At 37.1% G+C, this 19,217-nt stretch overlaps 1 protein-coding gene across 1 annotated transcript in view; it reads left to right on the top strand.

Annotated features, from left to right (window-relative positions):
- The window catches only part of SLC49A4 (solute carrier family 49 member 4), a 140,635-nt gene extending 123,688 nt beyond the window's left edge, over positions 1 to 16,947 (top strand). The window contains exons 8-9 of the mRNA XM_004467150.5: positions 7,081 to 7,263; positions 14,846 to 16,947. Coding sequence (XP_004467207.1) covers positions 7,081 to 7,263; positions 14,846 to 14,961 — 299 coding nt within the window. The 3' untranslated portion in view covers positions 14,962 to 16,947. The remainder of the gene's footprint in view (positions 1 to 7,080; positions 7,264 to 14,845) is intronic.
- The last annotated feature ends 2,270 nt before the right edge of the window (positions 16,948 to 19,217 follow it).

The raw sequence follows: 19,217 nt of genomic DNA, 5'->3' as shown, positions 1-19,217 counted from the left end.
ATTATAATTTTAGTATCAGAACTATAGATAGTCATGGAAATATTTAATGATCATGTAGTTTGAATCTTCTCTGACGAGGAGGAAATTATCCTGTCTGCCTGACTTTCAATAGATGACATTCACCCCTTGGATCTGCAAGACCAGCATATAAAGATATTGTATCAGACTGGAAACTGAAAACTCAAATGGAAGTCACATTCTTATTTATTTATCTCCCCTCCCCTGCCCCCCCTCCCCCCCCCCCCTTGTCTGTTCTCTGTGTCTATTTGCTGCATCTTCTTTGTCCGCTTCTGTTGTTGTCAGCGGCATGGGAATCTGTGTTTTGGTTGCATCATCTTGTTGTGTCAGTTCTCCATGTGTGTGGCACCATTCCTGGGCAGGCTGCAATTTCTTTCGCACTGGGTGGCTCTCCTTATGGGGCGCACTCCTTGCACTTGGGGCTCCCCTACATGGTGGACACCCCTGCGTGGCACGGCACTCCTTGCATGCATCAGCACTGCGCATGGGCCAGCTCCACACGGGTCAAGGGGGCCCGGGGTTTGAACCAAGGACCTCCCATGTGGTAGGCAGATGCCCTAACCACTGGGCCAAGTCCGCCACCAAGAAGTCACATTCAAGCTCATAATATTCAGCTCCTATTTAATGAATGTTCTAGGACACAGTGAATATATCAAATAATTCCTGACACAGTTATCTTTCTCCCCTTCTGATTCTGATCTTAATTTAACCCTTTCCTGTGTAAGTTATTTTGGCTCTTCAATATCTGAAATAACATGATTTCAGCATAGCCAGTAAGTGTAAAACAACTTCTTGGTTATAATTTTTTTTATGTTAAAATTTTTTATTGTCTTTTTTTAAAGATAAATGGATCACACAAAACGTTACGTTAAAAAACATGAGGTTCCCATATACCCTACTCCTCACCCCTGCTCCCTTTCCACCCGCACTCTCACTCCTCCCACATCAAAAACCCCTTTCATCAGTAAGGCACATACATGCATTGCATTTGGGGAATACACCATGGACCATAGTTTACACTGTAGTTCACACACTTCCCCAGTTCATCAGTGGGTTATGCAGGATAAACAGTATCCTGCATCTGTCCCTGCAATATCATTCAGGACAACTCCAAGTCCTGAAAATGCCCCATATCACATCTCTTCCTCTCTCTCCCTGCCCTCAGCAACTCCTGTGACCACTGTCTCCACATCAGTGATACAATTTCTTCCATTGCTAGAGTCACAACAGTTCTATAGTAGAATACCAGGAAGTACACTTAAATCTGTATTATATTCCTCCATCGTGTGGACCCTGGGATGGCAATGTCCACTCCACCTCTAAATCGAGTGGGAATTTAGATCCCACATGGCTGATGGATGCGATTCTCCTGCTTGCAGTTGTAGACACTCTTGGTTTCCTGGTGTGGTGGTTGACCTTTCTCACCTTCCCATCAGCTGATCTGGGTACGTCCAATGAACCAGAGAGTAGGTGTTGCAACTCTGCTGAGGCTCAGAGCCCAGCTGGCACATGGACAGTCTGGAGATTCAAGTCTTCTGAGCATACACAAGTCCCAGCACCAATCACAAGTTCAGTAAAAGTGGCAGAAGAGGCATGTATAGAGAGGTCACATCTGAGTCCAACTCTATCATACTCGGGAGCACAAATTCCAAAGTAGGGCCTGCTGGCAAGGCAATGAACTCCAGAGCCATCTGTCATGGATAGAACCTGTGTGTCTCCATAGCCCTCAGGAGCTCCAGTCCCTGGGGCTGTATCTACTTATACTGTCTCTGGGGGTTGTAAGTTGTGCTACTGCACAAGAAGCAACAACCAAGATTGAGAAAATTGAATGAAAATACTTGCGTTTTGATTACTGGCCTCTGTTAAGTTATATCATGCATCTTAATCCTTTTATTCACTATGTAATAGGAATTCTAATAAACAAAGTGGAGATATTTGTGTCAAGGATCTCATACCTAGGGTGGATTTTACAGCTCCTGGTGTAGACATTCAGCTCTGTGGGTCAGCTCTTTCAGTGGCGACTATTTCTGAGTCAATTGGCTAATGAACTCACATGAAATAGAGTTGTGTCACCTGCCAATTATTAGTTTACAAAATGGAATTTCTCTTTTTCTTAGTTTTTTAAAAATAGATAATATATGTACATAGTAAAAGATTCAAATTCAAATAGTACAAAAAAAGAAAAAGGATATGCAATAAAAAGCAAGTTTCTAACCTCCAGTGGCCCTCCATTTCCCTCTCTAGAGGCATTTTTAGTTGCCAATTTCATGTGTATATTTCCAGAGAAAATCTATACATTTATAAACAGATATGTATATATATGCTTTTTTATAACATACTTTTCTGCCCCTTAGTTTTTTCACATATTTTTATATATTAGATGTTATTAGTATCAATATATACAGAGCTACTAATTTTTAATGGATATATATACCTTTGTTTAGATGTGTGATAAAATTTTGAACAACCAACCCCTACTGTGAACATTTAACTTGTTTTTAATCTTTTCATACTACAGATAATATTGCAGTGAGTGTTCTTTTTATACTTATACCTGCATAGCTGTAGGATAAATCCCTAAAAGTAGAATTTCAGGGTCAAAAAATAGGTACATTTTTTAATTTTGACACACATTTCCAAATTACCCACCTGAAGAGGAACTGTTTACAGTTCCATCTAACAACCAACCACAACAGAAATGTTAAAATGTTGTCATAGTTATCTATGTCTCTTCTTCCATTACCCTCCCAGAATTTAGATACTTAGAAAACCAAAAGCAGAAGATTCTTAATGAGCATGAAAGGATGGCCAAGAGAGCTGGATGGTCTTGTGGGTTTTCAGAAATGGCCCCCTGCTTTTCACTGGGCTTTACTTTTCTGCCACAATCCATGTCTTTTTTGTGCCATGCTTGATAAAAATCAGCAAAATTGAATCTCCCTTTTCAAAACTCCATGCCAATAGTCATCTTTCAGGATGTCTTTATTACATTATCATTCTTCTTTCTTTATTTCATAACATACATTTATCCTGTTGTATACAGATGATTCTTTTCATTTATTGCATTTTATTCAACTGATTATATGTGTGTGTGTGTCAGTGTGTTGGAGGGGGTAATATTTCTTCCAGAAATAAAAATATAGGAAGGATTATTTCTAAACCTATTTCCTAAAAAGAGCTAATTCCATCAATGGTTTATAAATTTTTACTCAGTTTCTAAGAGTTGCACTTATAGGTCCTTAAAAGCTTGATATTTCTTTATTCACTAAGTCATCTTTTTTTTTTTCTTTTATGCTCTCATAACTACTGTTTTCTGTTTGAAGAAAAGGTCAAGTAATCACCAGCTATTTGAGTTATTAGAATATACTAAATATTTTTTAATCCTGAAAGGCTAGAGTAATGGGGAAGGGGTAAAGACTAATTAGAGAATTGTACTAGAAAACAGTGTATACTACTGTTTTGTTTTGTTTTTTACCTCTTGGACAATGTCATGGACTGCTAATGATCACAGTTCTATGAACCTATGAATAATACAAAACAAAAGAGGGTAATACCCTCATTTTCTGCAGTTCCTCTATAGACTTTTTTTTCTTAAGTATTTTTAATAAAATCATTTCCTCTGTAACCTTAAACAGGATAAATTCTCATTCTCAGAAGGTATGATATGCTAATTAATATATAGGGCAAGTGTTTAAGATTTCTAGGTAGAGTATCATTTTTAACTCCTCAGGTCCGTTTTCACCATCAAATTAAAATTGATGGTAGGTGGTAGGCAAACAGTAGCAGTGATAAAAAGTATTTGGAGTGGGGTGTATTTACCTAATTACTCCAGAATCCTTATACAACTCAATAGGATTAATAAGCTTTTTGTGGCCTAATCTGGGATCCTAACCATTATTAGTTATCCTTTCTGGGGGAAATATTTTCTGTGTTCCCAAAAGTACTTAATTTTAAAAACTGTTGATACAGAACTCATTCCAAAATTGAAAACTAATTATATTTTAAGTCTTTCTCCAGAAATTACATACTGAATAATGTTTTTTCTGTACTGGAGAGCTATTAACCAGTCTCTTTAAATATGCAATTTTTAGCTACATTTAAATTTTGTATTAGCCAAAATGGTGCTGATGCAAAGATCAGAATTTGGTTGGTTTTTATAAAGGGTATTTATTTGGGGTAGGAGATTGCAGATACCAGGCCATAAAGCATAAATTACTTCCCTCACCAAAGTCTATTTTCACGTGTTGGAGCAAGATGGCTGCCGACATCTGTGAGGGTTCAGGCTTCCTGGATTCCTTCCTTCCAGGGTCTTGCTTCTCTCTAGCTTCAGGGTTCCTCTCTTCTTGGGGCTTGCTTCTCTTTCCTTTGTGAGCTCCTCAGGGCTCCAACTTAAGGCTTCAGCATCAAACTCCAACATCAAAACTCCAACACCAAAAACCTCAACTCTGTCCTTTGCCATGCCTTTTATCTGTGGTGGGGGGCTCAGTGCCCTATTTAATCAAGTAAACCTCTGAATCCAATATAATCTAACATGCCCAGAAGTAAAAAAAGTTTACAAACATAATCCAATATTTCTTTTTGGAATTCTTCAGTGATATCAAATTGCTACACTCCACCCTCCGAATTCCAAAAAGACATTACAATATTCAAAAAGAAAACCTAAAATCAGTAACAATGCAAGTACTCAATCATATCACAATCAATTTAAAGAAATACAGTTTGTCTTGGGGTGAAGTCCTGTCTGCTATAGACTTCTGAACCTTGCAAAACAATTCATTTGCTCTGATACATAAATAAATAAATATTTTTATTATAATAAGGAGAAATTGGGAGGGAAACATGAGTCACAGTTTCTCTACAGTTCAGTAGACCTGTGGGGCATCCTCTATTCCATTTCAAAGTCTGAGAGTCATTCTTAAGATGATAGTTTCTTCTCCTTGGAGCCTCATGGGAACCCACCCTTTCCAAAGGCTTGCCTAATGGCCATTTTCTTGGGTCCACCTTCATCAAGCATCTGGGTGTTGACTAAGCTCCAGACCTCTCCCTCCAACAGTGTTGGGATGATTGCCACACCTTACCCAATTTTTGGGTTAGAGTCTTAATCCGCCTTGTACAGTGACTTGAAGACAACATTCCCCCTAACCTTTGGCATACAGGCTCAACCCTCTCAGAGCAATGAGTTGACCACCTGGCCTTCCCTAACCTTTGGGGGACAGGTCCACTCCTCTCAGATGTGTGGGATGCTGACCTTAACTGCCCTAATCCTTGGGGAATGTGCTCTACACTCTCTGTACCTTAGGACAGCAAAACTCTCCTACAACATCAGGCAGGAACATCCACCCTCTTCAACTCCTGGGGTAAACTCACCCTCTCTGTACACATGGGTAGGGTTCCTCTCTTGGCCCAAGGTGATGTCCTAATTTCAGATCTCAGTTTCCGTGGTTTTCCTCTTGAAGTCATTTCCCCTTCATTCTCTCCTTTCCATGTCCGTTTATTCCAGGCTGACAGTGGTTTTGTTTATACAACTCTCTCAAAAAGTCTGTTCGTTTAGCATGCAGGAAGCAGGGGTCCTTGCCATCATACAGTAAGACTTTCCACAAGTCTTGCTGATATAACTGCATCTTCAATCCTGATTTATAAGTTCTGAGTTTAGTTAAGTCCTCCAGTAGGGCACTTGCATCTGGGAGCTTGATTTCCAGAGGCTTGGAATTTCCAGAATCAGTTTCTGTTTTCTTTGTGCCTAACAGTTCAGTCCTCAGCATGTATCTCTCATCTAGCATTTTGCTATAAGCTGCAAGCACAAGCCAAGCTGCATTCTCTGGGTTTACTTTAGAAATTTCTTCAGCTAAATACCCAGGCTCGACATTTATTTTCAATTATGCCTTCCATAAAACACCAGGAATTTATCTTGCTAAGTTCTCTGCAACTTTAAAACATGGATTGACTTTCATCCAGATTCCAAAAATAGTTTCATCATTTACTTCTAAGACATCATAAAAAGTCTCTTTAGCATCTATATTGCTATCAACAGTCTCTTCAGAACAATCTAGACATTTTCCATCAAGCATCTCACAGTTCCTTTAAAAAATACACCTTACCCATTTATAAAACCATTCCAGCCTTTCGGTAATTGCAAAAGCACTTCCTCACTCTTCAGTGCCAAGTTCTGTATTAGTCAGCCAAAGGGGTGCTGATGTAAAATACCAGAATTGGTTTTTATAAAGGGTATTTATTTGGGGTAGGAACTTACAGATACCAGGCCATAAAGCATAAATTACTTCCCTCACCAAAGTATATTTTCACATGTTGGAGCAAGATGGCTGCCGACGTCTGCGAGGGTTCAGGCTTTCTGATTCCTCCCTTCCAGGGTCTTGCTTCTCTCTGGGTTCAGGGTTCCTCTGTTCCTGGGGCTTGCTTCTCTTTCCTCTGTGAGCTTACTTCCTGGGGCTCCAGCTTAAGGCTTTAGTGTCAAACTCCAACATCAAAACTTCAACATCAAAAGCCTCAACTCTGTCCTTTGCCTTGTGAGTCCCAACCACCAAGGGTGGGGACTCAACACCCTACTGGCACAATATAATCTAATATGCCCAGAGGAAAAGATCAGTTTACAGATATAATCAAATATTTCTTTTGGAATTCATCAGTGATATCAAACTGCTACACATTTATTCTTGGATTTTAAATTCTCTTTAAAATTAGAGAATTAGTTTAGGTTTCTAATTAAGTTGCTGTACTCTATCTACTTACCAGAAGTGTGACTAAGGAGGAGAGGAGGGGAAGAATTCTTTTAATTATATTATAGTGGTAAAAGTGTTTTTGTGTCTTAGAATAATCTACCAAAAAGATAAAGCAAATAAAGGCAACAAAACCTTTTCCTATCTACTCTACAAAGCCTGAGTAAAGAAAAGAGCTGACAGATATGTAATGCTTTATCACACTTTATTAGCTACCGTAGAAAATGAGATGAAATTCCAGAGTTGATACTTATGAAAGGAAACATCCAGAAGATCTGATATGACTCAGTGCAACTACTGTGAAATTAAAATGTTTGTATTTTTATTTCAGTGACATTGTACGCCTCCTGTATTCTCCTGGGAGTGTTCTTGAACAGCAGTGTACCTATATTTTTTGAGCTTTTTGTGGAAACTGTCTACCCAGTTCCAGAAGGAATTACTTGTGGAGTTGTCACTTTTTTAAGTAATATGTTCATGGGAGTACTTTTATTCTTTCTCACATTTTACCATACAGGTAAGGAATTTGATTTTTTATTTACTACCTTAATGAGATATGAGAGAAGTTTCTGACATTGATATATAGGGAATTTATGTGGAGAATCTCATTGAGGTAAGTTACCTGATTTGAACCTTCACATACAATTAAAAAAAAAAAATCCTCAGTTTTCCTTGAAATTCATTCTAACCTGATCTAAAATACCCTCACCCTCAGAGTTTCTGATTTAATTAACTTGGTTTGGGGCCCAGCATTTGTATTTTTAAGAGCCTCCAAGCAATTCAAATAATGTAGCCATGGTTGAGAACTATTTATATTTTAGAAAATACTTAGGCTCTACTGTCTTAACATGGGGTTTAAATTAATGTTAGGTATTTATATGCAGTGTAAAGACAGGAATGAATGAAAGAAGACCATGCAAGATGTGTATAGCGTGTATAGAACAATGCTGTCAAATTGAAATTTCTGTGATTACTTTATCTGCAAGGTCTGATACAGTAGACATAAGGCCACATGTGACTAAGTTTAAACTTGTTAATTAAATGAAACAAAAATTAAAATCCATTTCCTTAGTTACATGTGGATTAGTGGGTACTCTCTTGGCCAGTACAGGTATAGAGGGAAAAGAAGGTTGAGGTTCAAACATAGGGGTGCACCTCTCAAGAAGAGGGAGATCCTTACTAAATAGAAAGGGGTGGGATTCTGAATCCAAGTGGAAGAGTTGGCCTTGGTTGAAAGGAGAGAAAGCTCTTCATTGGAGAAAGAAGAAAAGGCAGAGTGCATGAGTATAAAGCTGGACAGATCATTGAAGGAGTGTGTTCTCTTTGGCACCAGTTTTCCGCTTAGAATCTGGGTGATCTACTAAAAGTTAGTGGAAAGGTAGTGGAGAAGGAGCTTGAGGAGAAAAATGAAACTTTAGAATAGGGCATGGGAGGCAATGCTGCCAGGGACAGCTGGAAAGATTACTGGCCGCTGCATTGAAGTCAGACCCAGCTGGTGTTGATGTCCATGAATTTATAGTGGCTCTGTTTTGCACAAATTTTAGGGATGTGTCTTAAATTCTCTCTCTTCTTCGGTCCAAATTCTTCCTTACTAGTTCAGAAGATTAGGGCATAATTATCTAGGATTCTTTTTAGCATCTTAAAATAAGGATTTAGACTAATGAGTTTTGCAAGTAAAGCTTTTATTAGGTTCTACAAGGTTTCTATCCAAGTTTATTCCCTTATCTGAAACAATCTAATATTACCACCTTTTTTTTTTTGGTCACTGTTCTCTTAACTACTACTTGGATACAATTAAGTTTGGATAATTCATATATGGAAGAATCTATTAATATAAATCAAAAGTAAGAATCCTCAAAAAGGTGACATTCCAAGAAGCCAAATTGTTTAGAGGAAACTTTCTAACAGGCCTAGCATTGAAATGCTAACCTCCTTGACTGGAATGTAAATTTCTGAAATTTTCCAAGATGATGAAACAGGATCTGCCCTGAGTTTTGGGCAACTTTTGGCAAGCATTTTCACCTAATAACAAAAATCATCCGAATGATACATGAATTTCTTAGTAGAATTAACACAATAAACTATATTGTCTCTATTAATGAGTAATGCACATAATGGTTTTAACTTTGCCCAACCTGATAGGAGTTTGGTTTATCATATGAGCAAGAATGATATTAATGAAGTCAGACCACTGTTCACTATCCTCCTAGAACTGTGTGTTTCTATTTAGGAAAAATGTCATCACCGTGTATGTTAGAGTAAGATGTTTGCTTTTAATTATTTTTTTAAAAACAGAGTTGTCTAATAATTACTACCTATCTGCTTTAATCAACTCCACTTGTGTCACAGTTGAACTTGAGATGTACTGCTTCTCTTTTGCCTGGTAAAACATCAAAGATGACTGTGATGCCTCTGAAGGTAATAGAAACCATTTTGCAACTGATGGACACAGGTTTGCCAAGTGGTTCCTGCAGACTAGCAGAGCTGTGGTTTGCCTGTCAGATGGAAATAGAATTTTGTCCTCCAGTATTTAAAAACAACAGTAGAAGTCAGATAATATTATATCCCAGCAAATCTCCTACTTATGGTCGCTAGTATATAGCAAACACAACTTTATTGATAATTTTAAGGCAGAAAAGATACCCATAACAGTCTTCACACTAAATATCCAGTGTAAAAGAGTCTAATGCCCTCTTGTATGATTTCATCTTGCTTGGCCATACAGTGTCTTTGTCACTCTCATAGATCCAGCTGCAGCTTTTGATTTGTTGACTAGAGAATGGGGTCTGGTATGAATTAACTAGACCTGACATCAGTTAGTGCTCACTTCTTCTTTTGCAGATTCAAAGTGACCAGACAGAGGCAGATATTTTTATTTCTTCAACATACACAGTAGAAGAAACAGCACCATTTCTGCTCATTCCTATCTCACTGATATAATTAAGGATTTATCTGGCTGAAAAAAAAAAAAGCTTCTATCATTTGGCTGATTTCTGATCAAATGTTCTTATGGATGTTAAAAGGTTTCTGCCTAAATTCCATGAATATTGTGAAAAAAAGGAAACTTTAGATAATAATTAATTTTATCCACCAAGATAAAATTTTCAGGAATAAAAAAGTCTCTGAAACTCCTATTGCAGAGGCCGATATTCTCTATGATAGAAATAGGATAATACATAAATTGCTAATGTGAAGATTCTGAAAAACTTTCTTCTAAAAATAGTTTTCAGTTCTGCAACTTGGTTCAGAATTTTTTTTCCAATTTTTTAAAAAGATTTATTTATTTCTTTCTCTCCCCTTCCCTCCTGGCCCCCCCCCCCCCCCCAGTTGTCTGCTCTGTGTCCATTTGCTGTGTGTTCCTCTGTGACTGCTTCTATCCTTATCAGCGGCACCAGGAATTTGTGTCTCTTTTTGTTGTGTCATCTTGTTGTGTCAGCACTCCCTGTGTGCAGCGCTGTTCCTGGGCAGGCTGTACTTTCTTTCGCGTTGGGCGGCTCTCATTACAGGGCGCACTCCTTACGCGTGGGGCTCCCCTACGTGGGGGACACCACTGCATGGCAGGGCACTCCTTGTGTGCATCAGCACTGCGCATGGGCCAGCTCCACACGGGTCCAGGAGGCCTGGGGTTTGAACTGAGGCCTCCCATGTGGTAGGCCGATGCCCTATCCACTGGGCCAAGTCCGCTTCCCTCCAATTTTTTTTTTATTAGAGAAGTTGTAAGCTTACAAAATCATGCATAATGTGCAGAATTCCCATACATCGCCCCTCTATCAACATCTTAAATATTGTTGTGGGACATTCGTTACAGATTATGAAAGAGCATGATCAAACTGTTACTAATTATGGTCCATAGCGTACACTTGGTTTATTTTTCCATACACTCCCTATTATTAATACTATGTATTAGTATTGTACATTTGTTATAGTTCATGAGAGAACATTCTCATATTCATACTGTTAACCAGATTCCATCATCCATCACATGCTTCACTATGTTGTATAGTCCCATGCCTTCTACATTCTATCCAAAGTGTACATTCAGTACCTCTCAATTTCATCACAGAGTTGTGTAGTCATTGCCCCAGTAAACCTTTGTACGTTTTCCTTAGTCCAAAAGAAAAAAATGCTATACTCTCCTAGAAAAAATCCTATACTCCCCTATTATTGACCCTTAGCATTCACATGGTACCTTCTTTGACACTGATGCAAGAATTACAATATTGCTGTTAATTATAATCCGTAAGTTACATTGTTTTTTCCCATGCTTCACTATATCCTTACCACCTTGTAATAGTGATGTACATTTGTTCTAGTTCATAGAAGAACTTTTTGTATGTACTCTTAACCACAATCCTCATCCACCTCCAGGTATCCCCAGAAATTTATATGACAAATTGAATCCCCTTCCATTAGAGCCAGTGTTTGAATAATTCAGTCACTTTAAAACTTGAAAAACTCACCCAGCAGTTAGTTATGTGTCAAAATTTAATTATTAGTTACATGATTGTAAGGCCTGATTTTTAATCATCATGAAGATCTGTGGGTTTTTTAGGCCTCTTCTCAAGAAAGTGCTAAACTTCATGACTGGGTTATTTTTTTCTTCGTGAGCTGTCTGGTGAGTATATTAAGGATGATTTCTCAGAGCTTTATAGACTAACCCAAAATGTTACATTAAACATTAGAATGCCTTGCATAACAAGACAGGCCCCTGTGGTGATTTGCTTGACGATTATGGCCAATGCCAATCTTGGTGGAAGATGTTCCTCAGGTTGCTGTCTTGTAATGCCTGTGGCTTATTTGGAGGCATGAGGTCTTCTACATCCTGTTTCTGTTCTGCTTTGGGTACCTGGAACTATGTCAGAAGTTTCTTGGAGTTTTTCTCACTTGGATTTTTCAAGGTCAATTTAAAAAAAAAGAATTGTTACTTGCTCCCTAATATAAGCATATTTATAAAACGGAGTTGCTTCTCATAATGTTTACTTTAAGACTCTCACTGAGTTATTTCAGACAGCACAGTGATGCTTTATTCTTCTAACTTCACATACAAAATCAATTTGGGAATGTTGTTATATTCTTTATGAGCTCTGAAATGTATTCTAATGTTCAGTTTTATAGTTTGTAGCTTATTCTGAAGTTTATTATTGTCATTTCTTGTTGGTGTTCTAGACACTTCGCAGCAGGTTTTGGCTACATGCATTAAAGATTTTACCTCAGTCCTTTCATTTTGAAGTGGCTGACCATAAATTCGAGGCTGCTGTATAGCCTAAAGGATTCAGGGAGCTGACTGAGGCATGAGGCATTGAGTAATGGTTACCAGGAGAACAAAGAGCAGATTCAACAGATGTGGCCTAGTGAGAAGTAATTTTTAATCTAAGAAGAAAAATAATGTGACATAATGGTAAGATCTATTTAGTAGTTAAAGTGGAATAATGGGAGCCAGGGATTAAACTATGAAATTGTGATATCAACTCGTATATCACCTTGGGTGTTACCAAGAAGAATAACAGGCCTTAGAAGGGAGAGAGTTTTGTTAAATCACCAAAGAAAATAAAAGGTTGGTTTTGGAGCATAGTAACTGGAATCACTCAAGTACTTGAAGGTGGTAACCAAAAGCATGGCATTGTTGAAGGGACAATGAGGTGAAAAATATAACTACTGTCAGTAAGGAAAAGATTAGAGGAGGAGCAAAACCCTAATTAGTTTAGGCCCAAAAGAGCATCTCCATTTGATGCAGAACCCACATCACTAAGTAAAATGTAACACCTGTGCACACCATAAATTGGCAAAGAGAGTACTCAGGCCATAGTGTACTAGATGATGGAGAGCCAGCAGTATAGAGATGAACTGGGGAGGCCTGCCTTCGAGTTTGGATTTATATATTCTTTAGTGAAAGAGAAAGGAAAAGAACGATAGAAAGCTGTACTAACTGGAAAAGATCAAAAAGGTAAGAATAAGAAGAGTTCAATGCATCAGGACTCTCAACTATATCATATGACATCAGGCAGTTGACTTTGCTACTGCTAAGCCAAATTAAACACCTAAGCTGTGGTTTATGTGAATTGTTTTCAGTGGAAAGATATAGAGGTTCCCATCTCTGATCTTTTGCTTTCCAAAAAGGCAAATGATTTCAGAGAGCACTTGGCATGATTGAGCCAAGTGAATTTACTTAAAGGTGGATTTGGCTTTCCAGAGAAAGGGACGCAATGAAAACCAATCAACAAACCATGACACTGAAGAGCAATTACGAGGCATTTTTAGAGTCTTCATCTGAACCCAGGTAGAAGGAATAATTTTACAACTCTGCTGAAATAAAAAACCTGCTTTGACAATATTTGACAAATCCCTAGGTTTAAGGAGAACAAGGACAAGTTGATTGCTGCTACATACATATTGCTTTCGTCCCCATAAAATACAACCACTCAGATTTAGGAACTATTGTTGTAGGCTGCGTTGTCACATACCATATTTTCTTTCATCCATTGCTTAAAATTCTACTTTAAAGTTAGAATTCTCACTTTTAATACAAACAATATGATTTCATCTATAATTAACTTGTTTCTTTTTTTTTTTTTTTTACTGATTCTTTTGGCCTGTTAAAATTATAATCTGAAATCCAGAGGTTATATGGCAAATAAAAAAGCAGAATATGCTTGGAGTGTCACTTAGGGACTGTTAGAATAAAGACAGGATCCCAGAGGTCACAGCCTTTCTGAGTGTTTAGATTATACTCAATCCAAGTAAACCACAAAAAGAACCTTGCATGAAAATACCATTGAAATATATGTATTTTTTACAATCTGTAGAATAGCATGTCTGTCCTTTAAAATATAGAAATTAAGAGCATATTACAGAAAAAAAGGTCTTTCAGCACCTTTTCTTCCCGACTGATTTCCTGATTTCCATTCCTGAGCATAAATTGCTCTTTTAACCATATGAATTATGGATTAAACTAATGCAGCAGTGTAGAAATCTTTAGGATGATTTTTGAAGATTAAGGCGATATTAGCATTCTAAAGAAGTACAAGAGTAAAATATAAACTGATAGCAGCGACAAAAAAAAAAGGATACTGGGAATCTGTTTCCCTTGTTTTTGTTTTGTTTTGTTTTCATTGAAACTGCTAAATGGATAATTAAACTAGAGAAGCATTCTCTCAACCTCCAGCCTCTTTATGCCAAAAAGCTGCTCCCTCCTGCCCCCCTAAAGCCTCAGGGTTGCCTGGAAGAGGGGGTTGGGTTAGCAGAAGGCTGAACAGATGTCTCACTTTAGGGTCAGTGGAGCTGGAGGAAGCAGCTGGAGGCAGTGGTGGTTGGTTGGTGTGTGTGTGTGTTGGTAGCAAGTGGCACAGTATTAGCTTGTTTGAAAGTCCTGAGTTCAAGAGAAAACATTTTTGAAGAAGCATGTCCTTGCCACCTTAAATCAAATAACAGCAGAATTACCTGTTTAGATCATCCCTGCAGGTTTTCCAATAATTGATATAATACATAACTGTTTATGCCAGTAGAAAACAAAGATTAGAAAGAAATAAACCAAAATATTCACAGTGGTTTCTCTGGAGGTAGAATGATTTTTTTTTTAATGTTTTAATTTCTTTTTGTATACATTTTCTAATCTGTCTTGTAGTGATTACTACTTGATGGTTTTGCTGAAACTTAGGTATATCTATCCAAAAAATTTAACAGTGTTATATCCAAATTCAGATGATTTTCTTATTTGTCCATCAGATATTTCTAAACAGGGACAAGAATGATGGTGCTAGAGGGTACTTAAGAAATAATTAACAAACTAACATCTAAAGATGATTGGTTTTTATCTTTGAAGTAATAGATTTATTTGGCCACCAGAGTCAAGGTGGACTAAATTGATGAAAAGTTATTAACAACATTGATTAAAAACATTCCACGTAATTTATTACCTGTAATTTATTACATGCATCACTTAGTCTCCAGATTGTCGCTGTTTATTGGAAGCTGGTTTTCAGGCCTTCCAGGGTGCATTTATTAGACGTGCTCTTGAATGCAGAGCAGACTACTCCTGGAGTGCAGGTGGCGTTCTGCTGGTGTTACATGAATGCTTAAAACTGCATATTTTTGTCTTACAGAGTTGTCTTGGTTCAACTGGTGCCTTCCCGGGTCGTGTTTGCTCAGTCTCCTCCTCATTCTGTGCTTCAGGGAATCCTATGACAGACTCTATCTTGATGTGGTTGTCTCAGTGTAATAGCACAGACTTGAAGGAGCTTAAAAAGAGACTGGAAATCAATACTGCATACTGCACATTTGCTTGGAATTGCACATCTAACAGAAAAAAGGAGATGAGAGAAACTTCATTCAGAGGTTTTGTTAGGCTACACAGATGATCACGTTAACTTAATTGCTACTAAGTAATAATAATGTGGGACTTGAGTGATAATAAGTGATTTTTAAAATTACATGAATGGCATAACTATGCCTGATCCCTGGGTTGGAAGTGTAATGTCTTACACATAAAGCACTACCTAAATAATTCCCTCTGTGTTTTGTGCCAGTGCTAAACTACTGACTGATTAATTATAATTATGAAAAGAAGTAAAGGATGTCTGTGATGTAAAGATAACTCCTTCCCTAAGTTGCATATCAGAATAGGAAGAACTACCACTAATTTCTAAAGAAGTTTAAACCCTGTATCAAATTTTAATTATAACCTAGCCAAAATGTGTATAGATGTTAGAAATTAGCCATGTGTACACTACATTTTTTTCTAATAAAGCCATTTCTTAGGTGACTCCTTATTTTCAATCAGGTCAGAAAACTTTGTTGATCTTTATTATGGTGATTAAGTGCTTTCCAGTGACTCCAGAGCACATGCATTGTGTCTCGGTCTCACATTTTCCTTGTTCCTGTGAAATACAATTTCATCTACTGTGCCCTTAAACGATTATACTAAGGGTGACTAAATGTTTAATACAGTCGCATTAAATATTGTATGAAAAAAATTTAATTCTGTTCTGATTTAGCACTTTGTTAAAAGTGACATGACCAATCACACAGAACATACTGTGTCTTCAGCCTATATATATATAGATATGTATATCTATATATATTGATGACATGGAATGTAATGTCCAGCATCAACTATTATTTACCAGGATTAGATTTTATTACAAGACTCCTGTTTGAAAATAGCAATTTATATCATTGCAAATTTAAAAATCTGTTGAGTGATTTCTGAATTACTTTCTTGTATTTCAATTTCGGTTATAAAATATTCAAATCTATATGGAGTCTATATATTTGAGAGGGAGACATTTTGCCAGTACCTATTTTCTTTCTGTGGATGATATAGCTTCTCAAGAATTAACACTCATTGGACAACTCTCAGACATGTATTTCACTATGATAGAAAATATTCTGTGGTTGGATGATGTTACCACTATTCATATTTACATAATTCTCTTTATACAGAAAAACAAATCATTTTCCAAAAAAGTAAAGAATAATACTTTACCTTGGTTATTCTCTTCTTCATTCAACCCCCTTTTTTCTTCCTCACTTGAAATGGTATCTTTATTGTCAGATTAATGTATATTTTCTTTATCTTTTTCTGGACAGACAGGGTACAAGCCAACTCATTTTATTAGTTGAGGTGGTAAAAGTATGGTTAAAGAAAGCTGGTCAGCATGTCATTCTACTCATTTCTACACACATGCACACACTCATACATACTCCCAAATGTCCTATCGTCCCCCCACCACCACCCGCCCCATCCCTCTCAGCTCCGCAGGTTCAAGGCTGTGCTTTCTAGTACTGTCTGGCCTTCTTCTAAGATCCTAAATTTGAAACTGGAAAGGAAACAGCTGACTTGCAAATTTAACAGCTGACTTCAGTCACCTGCCTGTAAATCATCTCCCTTTGTAACCATCCTGCTCACATAGCACCAAGAAATGAAGGAACTACAGAATATGCTAAAGAGAGAAAGAAAATCTGGATCCAGACTTTGTTCCAATTAACTCTGTCCTTCTTAATTAAAAATAAAATAAAGGCAAAAGTCTTAAAGATGATAGAAAAAACTGCCACTGATGGTATCAGTAGGCCATGTCATGCTTAAAAAGCAAATTGATAAGAGAGGAAGGAATTATGACGCATTAGGTTTTAGTCAAAACTATTGTTTTTGAGGATGCTGCTGTATAAAATTCTGCTATAAAAAAGACTCTGACAGAGAACTGCTTAACTTTGTTAATTCCACTTATTACACAAAATGGAGAACACTTTTAAAATATTTCCTAAATGACAACTTAGTTCTAAGACATCCCAAGTGGGTAGTGATTAAAAATTCTTGCAATGTGCCAGGCAGCACCTATTGTATTTAACATACTTAAGATGGATCCCTCCATCCCCTTTGTGTCTGCTCACCCCTCCAGCAGATAATTATTCTAATCAAAACTGTAATTGTTTTAAATGATCAAAATTTCATATGCCAAATCTGATAGAGAACCAAAAGACTTTGGGGTGTGGGGGGAGGGTTACACATTATTTTATTTTCCTTGAATATTCCTAATCATATTTGCTTACCTTTTTATGTATTTCTAGTATGCATTGAAATAGACCAGCTGCTGCCTTTGCACTTTCTAAACAAACATTATAGAATCCTAATGAAATTTTATAACTGAGAGAACACTTAACATTCCAGTAATCCAAACTTGCATTTTAGAATTTATAGAAACAATCCCAGAGAGGTAAAGTATCCTGCCGAAGGTCATAATCCTAGGTCGTGGAAAACTAGAACCAAGACCCACATCTTCTGATTCCCAAACTAGCATTTACTTCTAGCTCACAGAATCACAGCTTAATTTAGACATTTTGGGATGTTCGTGAATACTTTTCCATATTCAAAAATGGTGGGACTTAAGAGTAAACTGTCATTATTGAGTGAATATGGAAAGTACAGGGATTAAATTGAGGTGATTGGTTTTTAAGTAAAATTATTCTATTTTCTTCATCACTATCCTAACATCTCTAAATCTTAGCTTGTGATGATATGATAAAAAAAGTTTCTCATGAATAATTCAGTCCTTATAAACCAAGTCCACAGTAGTATTAATTGGTAACGACATGCCATGGCTTACCAGTGAATACCTCACAATTTATGGGAAGAAGCATTTTAAATACGGTCCATGGCTGAGTTATAGGAACAAGACAGTTGCACATACAAATTCATTTCACTGGAGGATGGAGCTATAATAATAAAATAACATAAGGGAAGCAGGTATAAATGTAATTTTGTATATTTAAGCATATATGGCCTAAGGACCAAGCTTTATCATAGAACATATAGTCATGTTTAATTATTGAGAGTGTTTACAGCTTGTTTTTATGAAGCTCTTCTAATGAGGGATCCCAGCTAAGGGATTTTAAATTGAAGAGATTAAATTCCCATCTACTTATCTTTTAATTGTTTTTTTAACTACTATTTTTACTAAAATCTAAGCATGCATCTTGATGTTTGCATTAGTATAAGCTTCATTTTAAACTCAAGATTAACTACAAATATGTAGTTAATTTTTTAAAATTAATGTTAAAATCATATTAATTTCACATTTGTTCCTGAAATAATTAGTACAGAATTACAATGGTTATACCATATTATCAAGCAAGTACAAGAGCTGTGTTATGAAGAAAGCTTTATATTAAAAAAAGGTATATAGGAAACTATGAGAAAATCTGATCAGACTTATTTCATAAATATAGGAAAAATTCAGTTCCATTTTAATTTAGAATTATAATCATACAAAAGGAACAAAAATAAGTTTATTTCTGTACTGTCAAATAGTTTGCTAATCTCAGAGGAAGTAAAAGCAATATTTGGGCTATCCTAGAAGAACAGAAGTTTACAGTGGGATTTTTGGGTTCTTTCACAACATCATTTGGATACTTGTTGCTCAGTAGATGAGTTGCCCACTCATTAAGCAGAAATCTTCTTGGCTGTCCTTAGCACTCATTTCCTTTCAAGCATCCTCGAAGCTCAGTTGGAACCTCAAATTTAGGAAATGACTTCTAGGAACCTCAAGACCTTTAAGACACCCTCTGGCATAACCCAGAATCTCTCTCCTGAACTTTATATCAACAGTTTAAATTTTCCCATGGTCAGGGCTGAAACATCAGCTTCCTGTTTGACTTAACAGCTTTCTGAGGTGACGTCATTCCCTGGTGCCTCAGCTTTCTGAGTCCTAGTATGAACCTGATCTGAACTCCAGACCTGAGAACCTCCTGGAACAGGCTGCTTCAGCCTCAACCTCTCCCTGAGCTCCCAGGCAGAAAACACAGTCTTATTCCTGAGTAGTTCATGAGGCCATATGTCTAGGCTTCCCTCCCCTGCACAGAACACCGGCATGATCAGAACATAAGATCAGGTGCTCCGGAAAGGCTTCAGTTATCCTCACAGCTAATTCTTATACGTTAGAATTTTCACTGAAATGGGAATTGTGAAGATCCCTAACA

Source organism: Dasypus novemcinctus, chromosome 4 (assembly GCF_030445035.2).
Source record: "Dasypus novemcinctus isolate mDasNov1 chromosome 4, mDasNov1.1.hap2, whole genome shotgun sequence".
NCBI lineage: Eukaryota > Metazoa > Chordata > Mammalia > Cingulata > Dasypodidae > Dasypus > Dasypus novemcinctus.
Note: the sequence above shows the minus strand (reverse complement) of the source record. Positions and strands in the feature narration are given on the sequence as shown.